The 16,740-nt window shown below is 38.5% G+C and overlaps 1 protein-coding gene across 2 annotated transcripts in view; it reads left to right on the forward strand.

Annotated features, from left to right (window-relative positions):
- LOC134353405 (interleukin-13 receptor subunit alpha-2-like) overlaps window positions 1-16,740 on the forward strand; it is a 73,609-nt gene that overhangs the window by 2,322 nt on the left and 54,547 nt on the right. For both annotated transcript variants that reach the window (XM_063061431.1, XM_063061432.1), the window contains exon 2: window positions 12,128-12,215. In XM_063061431.1, the coding sequence (XP_062917501.1) occupies window positions 12,128-12,215 (88 nt within the window). The remainder of the gene's footprint in view (window positions 1-12,127; window positions 12,216-16,740) is intronic.

Consider the following 16,740-nt stretch of genomic DNA (forward strand, 5'->3'; position numbering starts at 1 on the left):
AGAGACTGTCAGTTCTCTGAGGGCAGCCCTCACCTCCTCTAGAAGAGCCATAAGGTTTGGCTAACTTTAAAAGTGCTGATAAACTGAACGAAAGCAAAAATAGACGGTGACATACCTATCTCGAGAAATGTGTGTTATAATGTGGATTTTATATTATGCAATTCTTAAAAAAATATTTATTCATTCCTTTTTCCCCACCTAAATGAGAATATATAATGGGAGGAATACACAGGGAAATCATTTCTGTGTAATCGACATCGTTTTTTTTTACTTACTTTTATAGGTACTGCAACGGGGCCCTCATCCCACAGGTAGGAGGGGTTATCCTCCACTGCTAGACTTTTCTTCTAGCCCAACCCAGGGTCATCTAGAGACCCCAGCTATGGAATCACACCTCCATTACCTTTTTTTCATTATTCATGTTTCTTGGCTCTTATTTGTTCAGGGAGTAGACCGATTAAGTTATATTCTGCAAATTTCAGTGATATACTAACAGATAAATACACATGGCTAAGGACAAAGTAAAATTCATTTCTTTTAATGTCAATGGGCTGTTGAATCTAGTCAAGCGCAGTAAAATTCTATCAAAAATGAAAAAAGAACAAGCCCATGTTGTATATTTACAGGAGACTCTGTTAAGTGATAATGAGCATGGAAAATTAAAGAGAATGGGCTTCACTAATTTGTTTTTTCTCCTCATGTAAATCAGGAAATAGGAGAGGACTTGCTATTCTCATCTCAAGTAAGCTAAATTTTGAAAAAGTATTCGAAATGGGAGATAAGGAGGGCAGATATATTCTGGTAAGAGGGAATATAGATGGAAATCCAGTTACTTTATTGAACATATACGCACCCCCAGGAAGTGATATTAGTTTCTTCCAGAAAATTACTAATATTATGGTAACGGGACTTAAGTTTACAATTCCAACCAAAGTTAGACTCTTCCAATAGAAAAACTTATGAAACAAAGTCCTTACATAAGAAAGTTAAGTCTATTTGAGGATGTTGGTCTAATTGATATATGGAGGGACCTATTCCCCGACAGAAGGGATTACACTCATTATTCTTCCCCCCATTCCATATACACAAGAATAAACGATTTCATAACATTTGGAAAAGATAGAGACAAAAGTAGTAGTGAGGTCAGAGATGGTATTAAACAGGAAATTAGAAATGTGTGCAATAAAGGAACAGCAGTTATAATGGGTGACTTCAATCTACATGTAGACTGGGTGAACTAAATTGGTAAAGGTGCTGAGGAAGAGGATTTCTTGGAATGTATGCGGGATGGTTTTTTGAACCAACATGTCGAGGAACCAACTAGAGAGCAGGCTATTCTGGACTGGGTTTTGAGCAATGAGGAAGGATTAATTAGCGATCTTGTCGTGAGAGGCCCCTTGGGTAAGAGTGACCATAATATGGTGGACTTCTTCATTAACATGGAGAGTGACATAGTTAATTCAGAAACAAAGGTTCTGAACTTAAAGAGGGGTAACTTTGAAGGTATGAGACGTGAATTAGCTAAGATAGACTGGCAAATGACACTTAAAGGATTGGCGGTGGATATGCAATGGCAAGCATTTAAAGGTTGCATGGATGAACTACAACAATTGTTCATCCCAGTTTGGCAAAAGAATAAATCAAGGAAGGTAGTGCACCCGTGGCTGACAAGAGAAATTAGGGATAGTATCAATTCCAAAGAAGTAGCATCCAAATTAGCCAGAGAAAGTGGCTCACCTGAGGACTGGAAGAAATTCAGAGTTCAGCAGAGGAGGACAAAGGGCTTAATTAGGAAGGGGAAAAAAGATTATGAGAGAAAACTGGCGGGGAACATAAAAACGGACTGTAAAAGCTTTTATAGATATGTAAAAAGGAAAAGACTGGTAAAGACAAATGTAGGTCCCCTGCAGACAGAAACAGGTGAATTGATTATGGGGAGCAAGGACATGGCAGACCAATTGAATAATTACTTTGGTTCTGTCTTCACTAAGGAGGACATAAATAATTTTCCAGAAATAGTAAGGGACAGAGGGTCCAGTGAGATGGAGGAACTGAGTGAAATACATGTTAGTAGGGAAGTGATGTTAGGTAAATTGAAGGGATTGAAGGCAGATAAATCCCCAGGGCCAGATGGTCTGCATCCTAGAGTGCTTAAGGAAGTAGCCCAAGAAATAGTGGATGCATTAGTGATAATTTTTCAAAACTCGTTAGATTCTGGACTAGTTCCTGAGGATTGGAGGGTGGCTAATGTAACCCCACTTTTTAAAAAAGGAGGGAGAGAGAAACCGGGGAATTATAGACCGGTTAGCCTAACGTCGGTGGTGGGGAAACTGCTGGAGTCAGTTATCAAGGATGTGATAACAGCACATTTGGAAAGCGGTGAAATGATCGGACAAAGTCAGCATGGATTTGTGAAAGGAAAATCATGTCTGACGAATCTCATAGAATTTTTTGAGGATGTAACTAGTAGAGTGGATAGGGGAGAACCAGTGGATGTGGTATATTTGGATTTTCAAAAGGCTTTTGACAAGGTCCCACACAGGAGATTAGTGTGCAAACTTAAAGCACATGGTATTGGGGGTAAGGTATTGGTGTGGGTGGAGAATTGGTTAGCAGACAGGAAGCAAAGAGTGGGAATAAACGGGACCTTTTCAGAATGGCAGGCGGTGACTAGTGGGGTACCGCAAGGCTCAGTGCTGGGACCCCAGTTGTTTACAATATATATTAATGACTTGGATGAGGGAATTAAATGCAGCATCTCCAAGTTTGCGGATGACACGAAGCTGGGTGGCAGTGTTAGCAGTGAGGAGGATGCTAAGAGGATGCAGAGTGACTTGGATAGGTTGTGTGAGTGGGCAAACTCATGGCAGATGCAATTTAATGTGGATAAATGTGAAGTTATCCACTTTGGTGGCAAAAATAGGAAAACAGATTATTATCTGAATGGTGGCCGATTAGGAAAAGGGGAGGTGCAACGAGACCTGGGTGTCATTATACACCAGTCATTGAAAGTGGGCATGCAGGTACAGCAGGCGGTGAAAAAGGCGAATGGTATGCTGGCATTTATAGCGAGAAGATTCGAGTACAGGAGCAGGGAGGTACTACTGCAGTTGTACAAGGCCTTGGTGAGACCACACCTGGAGTATTATGTGCAGTTTTGGTCCCCTAATCTGAGGAAAGACATCTTTGCCATAGAGGGAGTACAAAGAAGGTTCACCAGATTGATTCCTGGGATGGCAGGACTTTCATATGAAGAAAGACTGGATGAACTGGGCTTGTACTCGTTGGAATTTAGAAGATTGAGGGGGGATCTGATTGAAACGTATAAGATCCTAAAGGGATTGGACAGGCTAGATGCAGGAAGATTGTTCCCGATGTTGGGGAAGTCCAGAACGAGGGATCACAGTTTGAGGATAGAGGGGAAGCCATTTAGGACCGAGATTAGGAAAAACTTCTTCACACAGAGAGTGGTGAATCTGTGGAATTCTCTGCCACAGGAAACTGTTGAGGCCAGTTCATTGGCTATGTTTAAGAAGGAGTTAGATATGGCCCTTGTGGCTACAGGGGTCAAGGGGGTATGGAGGGAAGGCTGGGGCGGGGTTCTGAGTTGGATGATCAGCCATGATCATAATAAATGGCGGTGCAGGCTCGAAGGGCCGAATGGCCTACTCCTGCACCTATTTTCTATGTTTCTATGTTTCTAAAATAATCACCTGTGGAATTGGAACAATAGATGTAGGTGACCATGCACCTATATATTTATCTGTTGATTATGACCTACAACCAGAGAATACTACTTGGAAACTAAATTCAAGTATACTCAATGATCCCTATTTTAGGGAACAAATTAAAAAAGAAATTGGTCTTTACTTAGAGTTCAATGATAATGGAGAAGTTTCACCTCCCATTCTATGGGATACTCTGAAGGCTGTCTTAAGAGGGAAAATTATAGTGATGTCTTCATATAAGGAAAAAAAAGGAATAGAACATTAGAGGAATTACAAAATAAGCTGAAGGAACTAGAAAAAAATACAAATTGAGTTTGGCACAGGAAACACTGGAGGAAATTTTAAAAAAATAGGAATGAAATTAATAGTTTGGCTACGCAAGAAATTAGAAAAAAAATTAATGTTTCTGAAACAGAGACACTATGAAAGTGGATCTAAATCTATGAAAATACTGGCATGGAAACTGGAAAAAAAAGATAGCAGAAAATACAATTCATAGAATAAGGGATCCAAGAACAAAAGTGATAAAAAAAAATAAGCTGAGTGTAATTCAAGAAGCTTTTGAAATGTTTTACAAAACTCTATATTCCAAAGTTCCAGGGGGAAGCATAACCCAAATTGACACCTTCCTGAATTCTTTAGAGTTACCCACTTTAAGCAAAGGACAAAATAGAACGATGACTGCTGATATAACTGAAGTTGAATTAAAAACTGCAATTAGTAGGCTTAAATTAAGCAAGTCACCAGGATCAGATGGATATACGGCAGAGTGGTATAAGGAGTTTAGAAGTGAGTTAATTCCTACTTTACTCCCCACACTGAACTGGGCCCTAAGAAAGGTGCTAATGCCACCCAGCTGGAAGGAGGCGATAATTTCAGCTATATCGAAAGAAGGCAAGGATAAAATGGAATGTGGGTCATTTAGACCAATATCTGTTCTTAATGTGGATTATAGAATATTTACCTCCATCATGGCCAAATGTTTAGAAGAGTTTCTACCCACACTGATACATAATGTTCAGACAGGTTTTATACAACAACATCAAACACAAGACAATATACGAAGAACACCACATTTTGGATCATATTTTAAAAAATGAAATTGAAGCAATAGTGATAAGCGTGGACATTGAAAAGGCATTTGATTCGGTTAATTGGAATTTTCTTTACAGAGTTTTACATAGATTTGGTCTGCATGACACAATTATTAAAACTATATAGGCACTATAAGACAATCCTACTGCTAGGATTAAAATCAATGGATATTTATCTAATAGTTTTACCCTAGAAAGGGGCACAAGACAGGGTTGTGCATGGTCACCGCTACTCTTTGCATTATATCTGGAACCATTAGCTCAATACACCAGACAAAATGAAAATATCAGGGGAATTACTATTAAGGGACAGAGCATGAATTGGCCTGTTACGCGGATGACATTTTGATCTCTCTAGGGCAACCAACATACTCTTTACCTAAATTGATGCAGTCCTTTGACCAATATGGCCGAGTATCAGGATACAAGATCAACATAGATAAAACCCGACTACTTTCATATAGCTATAGCCCACCAAGAGAAATTGAAAGTAGATATCCTTGGGCATGGCAAGCAGAGTCCGTCAAATATTTGGGCATCATTATGCCAAAAGATTTGGCAAAATTATCAGAATGCAGTTATCAGCCTATATATTAAAAAATTAAGGAAGATATAACAAGATGGAACCTAATTCCTTTTCTTGGTCTCAGTTCAAGGATTGAATCTATTAAAATGAATATACTGCCCAGACTACTCTATCTCTTTCAGACCCTACCAATAGAGATTAACCAAAATCAATTCAATGAATGGAACAAGATGCTATCAAGATATATATATCAAGGTAAAAGGCCTAGGGTTCATCTCAAAACTTTGCAATTAGCCAAGGAAAAGGGGGGATGGGGCCTACTTTCTGTTAGAGATTATTATTTTGCAGCACAGCTGAGAGCTGGGATATGCTGGTGCAACCCATCATATGGCGCTCAATGGAAAAACATTGAGGAGGAGAATACTTTCCATCCCCATACAGGCAATTTTGGCTGATAACAACCTACAAAGTTACATAAATAATATTGACAACCTGTGGGTGAAATGGACTCTTAAAATATGGAAAATTATTATAAAAGAATATAAACTAGAGAGAGACATTGCAATTCTTAAATGGTGTGCATATGACTCGGATTTTACGCCAAATAAACTGGATGCTAGATTTAAGGATTGGACAGCTAAAGGAATAACAGCTATTTGCAATATAATGAAAGAAGGAACACTGTTCAGTTTTGAAATGCTCAAAGAGAAACACTTATTAGAAAAACAAGACTTTTACTGGTATTTACAGTTGCGACAGTATGTTAATAGGACGGTTAAAAATGTAACCAAAGCAAGTACACGTCTGATAGAGCTATTTAGAAAAGCATATAATTCAGACAATGGTAGTAGAATAATTTCAAGCGTTTATAAAGGTTTGTCAAATCTTAAAACACATTCGACTTCATACATTAAAACAAAATGGGAGAAGGAAGGAGGGATAATAATATCTGAGGAAGACTGGACAATAATATGGAGGTATCAATGGAAGTGTACCGGTTCACAGAAATGGAGGGAGTTCGGGTGGAAAAACTTGATAAGATATTTTATTACACCCTCTCAGAAATCCCATTATAATAGTAACTCCCCTGCTTGCTGGAGAAATTGTGGAAATCAAAATGCAAACCATTATCATATTTTCTGGGAATGCCCCGTTATCAAAGACTATTGGAGTGGGATACATAATGCCCTACAAGACATCTTTAGATGTGAAATACCCTTAGAGAATAAGGCCATATATTTTGGGTAAATACCTCAAGAATGGTTGAAAAGAGATAAATATTTAATGAATGTTCTGCTGGTGGCTGGTAAAAAGACCCTTACCAGGAAATGGTTATCACAGGTGAGCCCAACTTTAAATGTATGGATGGAAATTACAATGGACATTTACAAAATGGAGAAGATAACAGCATCTGTTAATCATAAGTTGGAACAATTTTATTCATACTGGAAAAATAGTTTAACTGTATAATACCTCATAGGCCTGATTTTATTCTCACAAGTCAATGAATATGTTGTAAAAACAAATCACTACCTACTCTGTACATAGTTTTCTTCTTTTGATTGTTCTTTCTTTCCTCTCCTTTCTATAAATGTATACCTCAGATAAATATTATGTGGTGATTTGTGACAAATATGACTATATGATATATATGTACAGTATCTGAAATACATCTTATGGAAATGTTTGGTGATGAAATTCAATAAAAAATAAATTACAAAAAAAAAAGAAATTTCAGTGTACCTTTTGATATTCATTGCTGAATAATAATTGTAGTTTTGTTTCTATTTAATCATTAATATAATCACAAGAGCTTATTATCATATGAGATTACAGCAAAAGTTTTGCATTTCATTTCAAGCGACAGTTTCTCAGTTGATCAGTTCTGTGTTATTGGAATATTTGTAATCCATTGATTAGATGTTGCCTGGCTAGATTTATCATGGGATCCTGATGGTTTAAATATGGAATAACAGATACATGTGGATTGAGTGTAGACCTGGCTCAAATGGTTTATATGTAAAGTAATGGGTCCATGATTGAACTGCCAGTTTGAATCAAACTGGAGAGACTACATGAAACATTGCATATAATAATATTGGATATTTGGGATTTAGGTTGATATTATAATGACTTTTGTCTACAATCAGATCTATGAAGTCCCAATTCCATGTAACAGAGACAATATTGTGTAGCTATTCATTCTATATAACTGCCTTTGGTCATCTGTATATTCATATCATTACTGGATAATGACAATAGTACAAAGTTGTTCATATTGAGTTATTTCACATCATAAAGTTTATAAATGTATCACAGATTTATCCAGCTTGGGTTCTGTAAACCAATAATTTTAAACACTGATGTCTATTTAATTGCGGATCATGAGTTGAGCGATTGCTTCCACAGAGGAAGTGAAAAAGTGGTATTTCTTTCTAAACCAGAAGATCTCTGTGTTTTACTGTACATCAGATTGTTTTGTGGTTTCATTCTTACCTAAAGTCCTGCTTCCTCACATGTCTGGTTCACTACACCTTCTAATCATCACATTGAGTACAAGAGCTGTACATTAAACTGAACTGCTCAAATGATCTTATGGAACTCTCTTGCTATAAGACATGGGAGCAGAATTAGGCCATTTGGTGTATCGAGTCTGCTCTGCCATTTCATCGTGGCTGATCCAATTTTCCACCCAGCCCCAGTCTCCAGCTTTTCCCCCATATCCCTTCATACCCTGGCCAATCAAGAAACTATTCTCTGTCTTAAATATACATAAAGATTTGGTCTCCACAGCTGCCTATGGCAGCAAATTCCACAGATTCACCACTCTCTGGCTAAAGAAATTCCTCATCTCCATTCTAAAAGAATACACCTTTATTCTGAGGCGGTGTCCTCTGGTCTTAGACTCCCCCTCCCCCAAGGGACTCTGGAATGGTCCCATATCCACTCTATCAAGGCCTTTCATCATTGGATAGGTTTCAATTAGGTCACCACTCAGACTTCTGAATTTCAGTAAATACAGGGTCAGAGCCATCAAATGATTTTCATATGACAAGCCGTTTAATCCTAAAATCAAATTCATGAAGCTCCGTTTTCAGCTTCAGCCATCCTTTCTTAGATAAGGGGCCCAAAACTGCTCACAATACTCCCAAGTGAGGCCTCAGCAGTGCTTTATAAAGTCTCAAAATTACATCCTTGCTTTTATATTCTAGTCTTCTTGAAGTGAATGTTAACATCGCATTTACCTTCCTCACCTCAGACTCAACCTGCAAACTTACCTTTCGGGAATCCTGCACAAAGACTCCAAGATCCCTTATCACCTCAGATATTTGTATTTTTGTTCTATTTAGAAAATAGTCAACCCTTTCAGTTCTTCTACCGAAGTGTGTGACCATATACTTCCTGACACTGTATTCCATCTGTCACTTCATTGCATGTTCTCCTAATCTGTCGAAGTCCTCCGTAGCCTCCCTATTTCCTCAAAACTACCTGCACCTCCACCTATTTTCATATCATCTGCAAACTTTAGAACAAAGCCATCATTTCCATCATCCAAATCATTGACATAGAATGTAAAAAGAAGCCGGTCCCATCACAGACTCCTGTGGAACACCACTAGTCACTAGCAGCCAGTCAGAAGAGGCTCCCTTTATTCCCATTCTTTGACTCCTGCCAATCAGCCATTGCTTTATCCATGCTAGAATCTTTCCTGTAATACTATGGGCTTGCAGCTTGTTAAGCAGCCTCATGTGTGGCACCTTGTAAAAGGCCTTCTGAAAATCCAGTACACACCATTCTCCTTTGTCTATCTTGCTTGTTGTTTCTTCAAAGAATTCCAACAGATTTTTCAGGCAAGATTTTTCCCTTGAGGAAACCATGCTGACTATGTTCTATTTTATTATGTGCCTCCAAGTACCCCAAAGTCACATCCTTAATAATTGACTACAACATCTTCCCAACCTCTGAGGGCAGACTAACTGGCCTATTCTTTCCTTTTTCTGCCTCTCTCCCTTCTTGAGGAGTAAAGTGACATTTGCAACCTTCCAGTCTTGTGGAACCATTCCAGAATCTAATGATGCTTAAAGGGTCATTACCAATTCCTCCACAATCTCTTCAGCCACCTCTTTCATAACCCTGGGATGTACACCATTTGGTCCAGATGACTTATCTACCTTCAGACCTTTCAGTTTCCCAAGACCATTCTCCCTAGTAATGGTAACTTCACACACTTCCTGACCTCTGACATCTCACACTTCCACCATATTGCTAGTGTCTTCCACAGTGAAGATTGATGCAAAATGCTTACTCAGTATCCTGTGCCTTCCAAACTGCTTCCTGGCAGGAGGAGAAGATGGCGGCGCGCCTGCGTGTGCGCAGCCCTCCAGTGAAAAATGATATCATATCTGTTAAATAGGGGCTGTGGACAATTCTGATTTGATGGAGAATGGATGTGAAAGCACAGCGGAACTTCTGGAGAAATTTCTGAAACGCCCTTTCGCTGCTGTTGTTACTGTGTGGTCGGGAATCTTTCGGAGAGTAGGCCTCAAAATCCCCGGCCTTGCCTGCTTTTGGCGACCGAGAAGGAGGTCGAATCGTTCGGACAGAGATGGCGCTCGGTACTCGGTGTCGGAGAGCTGATCAGAGCTCGAGGTTTTTGGATGACTCAGAGTCGGATTGTGGTCGGCATGGCAGGAAGAGTTTTTCTTCCTTCTCCCGTCTGCGTGAGATGTGGGACATTTGAGAAACTTTGAACTTTACTGTGCTCACGGACTTCTTCATCAAGTTATGGTATTGTTGCACTGTTGTAATTATATGTTATAATTATGTGGTTTTGTCAGTTTTTTCAGTCTTGGTCTGTCCTGTGTTTTATGATATCACACTGGAGGAAATAATGTATCATTTCTTAATGCATGCATCACTAAATGACGATAAAAGAGGACTATGTGTATTCATAATTTAAATTCCAGCCTGTGCTGCTCTGCCATCATCCCTGCCAGTGTTCTTTTCCAATCTTGGCCAGCTCCTCCCTCATTTCTCTGTAATTCCCTTTACTCTACTGTAATACTGATACATCTGACTTCAGCTTCTCCTTCTCAAATTTCAAATTTGATCATATTATGATCACTTACCCCTAAAGGTTCTTTTACCTTAATCTCTAATTTCCTTCTGCATTCTGAATGAACATAATTAACTCTTTGCTTGAATGCCAGTCCAAGAGGAATAGAATCAAATAGCTTATAATCTTTTCATGAAAACTGTACTTCCCCCTCTCAGGGTATGAAAAATATACAGGAAAAGAGATTGCTTAATCTGCACCTTTGATTTGATCAAGAGAAAGAATGTAGGAGAAATCAAAGTTCAAAAAGTTTAAAGTTCAAGTAAATTTATTATCAAAGTACACATATATCATCATTTTCATTTTCTTGTGGGCATACTCAAAAAAATCCAATAACCATAATAGATTCAATGATAGACCCCACCAACGGGGTGGACAACATATGTGCAAAAGGCAACAAACTGCGCAAATGCATAAATAATGAAAAAAGAAATATTACTACTACTACTAATAATAATAATAAATAACCAAAAACTATTGAAAACCTGAGATGAGGAGTCCTTGAAAGAAAGTTCATAGGTGATGGAAACAGTTCATTTGATGAGGCAAGTGATCTTGAATTGTTATCGCCTCTGGTTCAGGAGCCTGATGATGGTGGAGGAGTAATAGCCTGGTGGTGTGAGTCCTGAGGCTCCTGTACCTTCTTCCTGATGGCATCAGTAAGAAACGAGCATGTCCTGGGTGGTAGGGGTCCCTGATGGTGGATACCGCTGCCCTGCGACAACGCACCGTGTACAAGTGCTCAATAGTTGGAGGGGCTTTTTTTGTAGAATTTTCCATTCAACAGCCCTGGTGTTTCCATTCCAGGCTGTGATGCAGCCAGTCAATATATTCTCCACCACACTACTATAGACGTTTGGCAAAATAAAAATAAAATAAATCCCACTTTGTAAGTAATGGTTCCACAATGCCCGCATCCATTATCTGTTATTGAGTACAGCTCTCAAGACATTAAGTGAAGTGTAAGATGTATGTGCAAAATGAAAGAAGAATTCTTTAATTCATTCACAGGATGTGATTGTTGCTGACAAGACAAGCACTTAATACTAAACCTGAACTGTTCAATCAAATGAATGGCTTGCTAGGGAATCTCCAGAGGGCTGTTAAAAGTCAACTCCTTCGGAGGGTCGAAAGCAAGAAAGGGGAAAGGCAGACCTTCTCCCAAGAAGGATAATATTCAACAAGATAGGCTGTGACACCAATCAATTATTTTTAAGGATACTTACTGATCCTAGCTTTTAATTCCAAATACATTTAATTACTGAAATTTAAAATGCCCAGCGAGATGGTAGGATTTCATCTCGTGTCTCTGGGTGAAATGGCGAGGCATCTGGACATTAATCTATGAACTTAACACTTTCATGGTTGTAGAATGAGAAAACAAAAGGTTGAGGTAAATGGAAATACCTAAGTCATCACTTAAGATTTCTGAACTCAGCATTAAGTCCTAAAGGCTGAAATGAGTCATTGTATCTGCCTCTTTTAACTTAAACCATCACCTTTGTTTATTTTTCTTCTGCTTTCCTATCTGCCACAGTCCTTCCTACCTAACATCTCTAACTTTTACCAATATTATATTTTTCCATTGCACTGGTATGGTGGGCACTTGCTAAACACCTTGATGAGCTACAACATGTAATCCTGTCTCCCACTTTTCCTGTAGATGTGAATTGCATTGTCTACAATGAGGAATTCATGGAGTGTACATGGAAACACAGTGAAGGGGAAGCAAACTTTACCTTGTATTTCTGGTGAGTCTGCTGGTCAGATGCAATTACTTGGGACTCCTGTACTTCTTTAGGTTTTAATATTAAGAATTTATTCATATATTATTGTTTAACCCTGTTCATCTTCTTGTTTTTTTACATCCAAGATACGTGGAGCAGAAAGATAAATAGCAAAATATCAGATATTTAGTGTTAAATATTACTTTAATTCAATTCCAAAGGAGAGGGTCCAGAGAAAGTTCACGAGAGTGATCCCAGGAATGAAAGTGTTATTAACTGGGGAGTGTTTGATTGCTGTGGACCTGTACTCGCTGAAGTATTAGAAGAATATGAGGGATCTCATTGAACCCTATCAAATATTGTAAGGCTGAGACAGAGTGGATGTGGAGATGAGCGGGGAAGTCTAGGATCAAAGGGCACAGCCTCAGAATATCAGAATATCCCTTTAGAACAGAAATGAAGAGGAATTTCTTTGGGTAGAGGATGGTGAATCTGTGAAATTCATTGCTGTGGACAGTTATGGAGGTGAAGTCATTGGATGTATTTAAAACAGAGGGTGATAAGCTCTTGATTAGGAGGGGTATCAAAAGATACAGGGAAAAGATGGGATATTGGGGTTGAAAGAGATAATATACCAGCCATGATGGATTGGTGGAGCAGACTCGATGGGCTTAATGGCCTAATTGTGTTCCTGTGTCTTAACGTCTTATGTTCAAAGTATTTACGTGATTTCACAACAAATCAATCATCATCCTGGGTTACTCAGCCAAGCACTGAGGTCAAAGACTGCTGTATAAACTCAGCTGCTTCAGAAATCTTCTTCAAGAAGGGAAGCATAATGTCTTCACCTAGTCTTGTCTGTGCGTGCACCTAATTACACAGGATTGTTCCTGATTCTAAACTGTGTTCTAGTTTTGCCTGGCAAACTCAGACTTGAATCAGAAGCACTTCTGGAGTTGCTCAACAAGGTAACCAACAAATGCAGAGTCTTGAAATCCCTTCACCTTCCGACTTGTGTCATTTTGCACTACTGCTTGAAGCATGCTCTACCTCTTCATTTCAACAGTTTGCACCCATCAGGAAGTAATGTCACAAGGTAAAATGCACCTTTAGTGTGACCAAAGTGATGAATTTCTAAGTGGTTTTTTCTCTTGTCTAACAATGAAGAATTTGAAAGCACAGTGAAGCATTTCAACAATGACATCTTCCTTTGAGAATATTTGACAAAAATTAAATAGTATCTATTTTTCACTTCTTAAAGGTATGCCTTAAACCCAGCATGGGAATGTAAGAACTACATTCAGCAGGGTGGCCATAACATTGGATGCCATTTCTCGGCCAGTGACATTATACTATTCAAAAATTTTTACATTTTCATAAATGGATCCAGTGACTCAGGAAACGTTACAACAAAAGCCAAAAGTTTTCAGCTCCAGGACCACAGTAAGACTGTATGTCAATAAGGCACCAGCAACGATGGGAACATTTAAAACAGACAAGAGAGATTAGCTTAGTTTTAGCTTTTTTTTCACATGTACATCGAAACATCAAAACATAAAGTGAAAAGCTTTGTTTGCGTCGACAGTCAACACAGTCTGAACATTGTGCTGGGACAGCCATCTACATATTAAGTCAATAACTTAATAACCCTCACCCATACATATTTGAAAAATGGGAGGAAACCAGGGCACTTGGAGGCAACTCATGTGGTCAAGTAGAGAACTTACGAACTACTTACAACCAGTAGTGGGAATTGAAACCTGACCATACTGCTAGCGGTGTAAAGCAATATGGTAACCACTACATTACCGTACCACCCTTCATCTAAGCTGATATTCAGGATCACTGTAAAATTCTGACTCTTCAATATTCATTTTCTTCTTACTTCAGCTCTACCTCAGCCAGTCCATGCAGAGGCAAACCTTTGACTGAAGAGCTAATTTTCCTAAAATTTTCTTTTGCTGGATTGAGCTTCTATCTTCTTATTTCACCTTTGTAATCAAAAGTATTACTGCAAGGACTATCAAAGTACCATGAGAATTAAAAGCTTTATTTTGAAATCTAGAAGATGCATATGGGGGAATGAATGCGGTAGCAACAGATACTGAAACCACTGAAATCTTTGCCTTTTAAGTGAAATAGACCAGTGACTGTGTCTTCCATCAGTTGTTTAAATTAATGTTTTGCTCAAAATAATGCAAAACCTCCATCGTACTAAATTTGCTGTGTCATTTAAAACAGTGCACGGCTGGAAAATTTTGCATATGGTTAAAGGAGCCTCCAACATTAAATGAAGGTAATTTCTGCCATAAAAATACTTTGTTCAAACATACATGAAACCTAACAGTAACTAAAGAGATATTGATTTCAATTGGGAGAATCGTGAAATTGTTGTTTATGCAGTGGTATAGAATGGAAAATTCCTCTCGCTACAAGACGGGCCTTAATCACTATTCAGCATTTAGCTGGTTAAAAAACAAAGCCTCTTTGTGAATGCATCAGAATATTGACCTACCAAACCCTCCTTCTCTTTCCCATCCCACAGGGCAGTTATCTCCTATCTTCCTCGGGCTCAGAGCACCACGTCCTTAAGAATTACTTTCTTCTATATATCATTTCACAGTTAAAAAGTTATCATTATTTATTGGCCGAAAGGTGATAGATAGTTGAACAAACAACAACACAGTTGCTTCCAAATACCTTGAGGTGAAGTTTTTGAAAGCCCGACATATTTTTCAAAGTACAGAATAGGAGAGATTGGTTAACTCTCTCATTGCTGGTTTTCATGTTTAATTAAATCCACCTTAGTCCTCTCAAAATCTGGCTTCAACTTTTAGGCTTTAGTGCAAGAACATTTGCCACATTAAACATATAAACTTTACGGCCACTTTATTAGATACGTCTGCACACCTGCTCATTAATGTAAGCATCTAACCAGCCAACTAGCTGGCAGAAAATCAATCCATAAAAGTATGCAGACATGGTCAAGAGGTTGTGACCAAAGATCAGAATGTGGAAATGTGATATAACTGACTTTGACCATGGAATGACTGTTGGGGCCAGATGGGATGGTTTGAGTATCTCAGAAAAGGCTGATCTCCTGGGATTTTTGTGCACAGCAGAGAATGGTGGGGGAAACACAAAAAAACATCCAGCGAGCAGCAGTGCTGTGGGCAAATGTGCCTTGTTAATGAAAGAGATTGGTTCAAGTTGGCAGGAAGAGAACAGTAATTCAAACAACTATGTGTTACAACAGTGGTGTGCAGAAGAGCATCTCTAAATGCACAACACATTGAATGTTTAAGTGGATGGACTACAGCAGCAGAAGACCACGAACACACACTCCAAACGTACAGGAAGTACCTAATAATGTGGCCACTGAGTGTACGTTCTACTACATATGTAAGTGTGTCATTTCTAGAAGAGTTGAGATTGACTTCATTGATAGAGACATTTTAGAATTTGAAAACATAATGAGATTTATTTTTATTCATATCAGAGACACCAAAGGGAATTCTTATTGATTAGTTTTAATAGCAGGGCTTGCTATTCTATTGAGATAAATTACTTGAATGTATAGAATAAAAAGAAAAAGGTTTCAGATAGTGCAACATATTTTCAAGAAGATTCAGTCAAGAGAAATAAAACAATAACTGAATTCTGCTTCAGATATTATTTTAAATTGATAAAGTTTCATTTATATTTGAGAATAATTAATGCAAATGGAAACTGATAACATTTTATTCAACATGATTCAGTAAAAAATGCAAATTAATATTTCTATTTTAGGTTGTTATAGAGGAGAGATCATTACTACTTGTCAAATAAATGGAGGAGCATTATTGCAAACTTCAGCCTCGGGGGATTTCAGTCAGTGAACTGACTTCATTGTAGTCCTCTGATCAAAGAACAGGCACTAAGAAACACAACTATTAGAAGTCAATTATCTTTATAAATTATAGTACTGTGTAAAAAAAATCTGTAAAGCAAAGATGCTTTCAAAAATAATGAAAAGTTTCTAACATCAAAAAAATTACAATGAAAAGCAGTAAACAGTAAGAAACTAAATCAAATCAATATGTGGTGTGACCTCCTTTTGCCTTTAAAATTGCATCAATTCTTTTTGGTACACTGTCGTACAGTAGTGGTAACACCAGTAGTCTCCAGCAGCCATGAATAGGCACCATTACTCTGATTCTTTTCCTCCTGCCAATCAGCCATCCATGCTAGTATCATCCTGTAATACTATGGGCTCTTATCTTGTTAAGTGTGGGCACGTGGCCAAGTGGTTAAGGCGTTCAGCTAGCAATCTGAAGATCGTGAGTTCGAGCCCCAGCCGAGGCAGTGTGTTGTGTCCTTGAGCAAGGCATTTAATCACACAGTGCTCTGTGACGACACTGGTGCCAAGCTGTATGGGTGCTAATGCCCTTCCCTTGGACAACATCGGTGTCGTGGAGAGGGGAGACTTGCAGCATTGGCAACTGCTGGTCTTCCATACAACCTTGCCCAGGAAAGTGAAGACTTTCCAGGCGCAGATCCATGGTCTCGC

The sequence above is a fragment of the Mobula hypostoma genome, chromosome 10, assembly GCF_963921235.1.
Source record: "Mobula hypostoma chromosome 10, sMobHyp1.1, whole genome shotgun sequence".
In the NCBI taxonomy this organism is placed as follows: Eukaryota; Metazoa; Chordata; class Chondrichthyes; order Myliobatiformes; family Myliobatidae; genus Mobula; species Mobula hypostoma.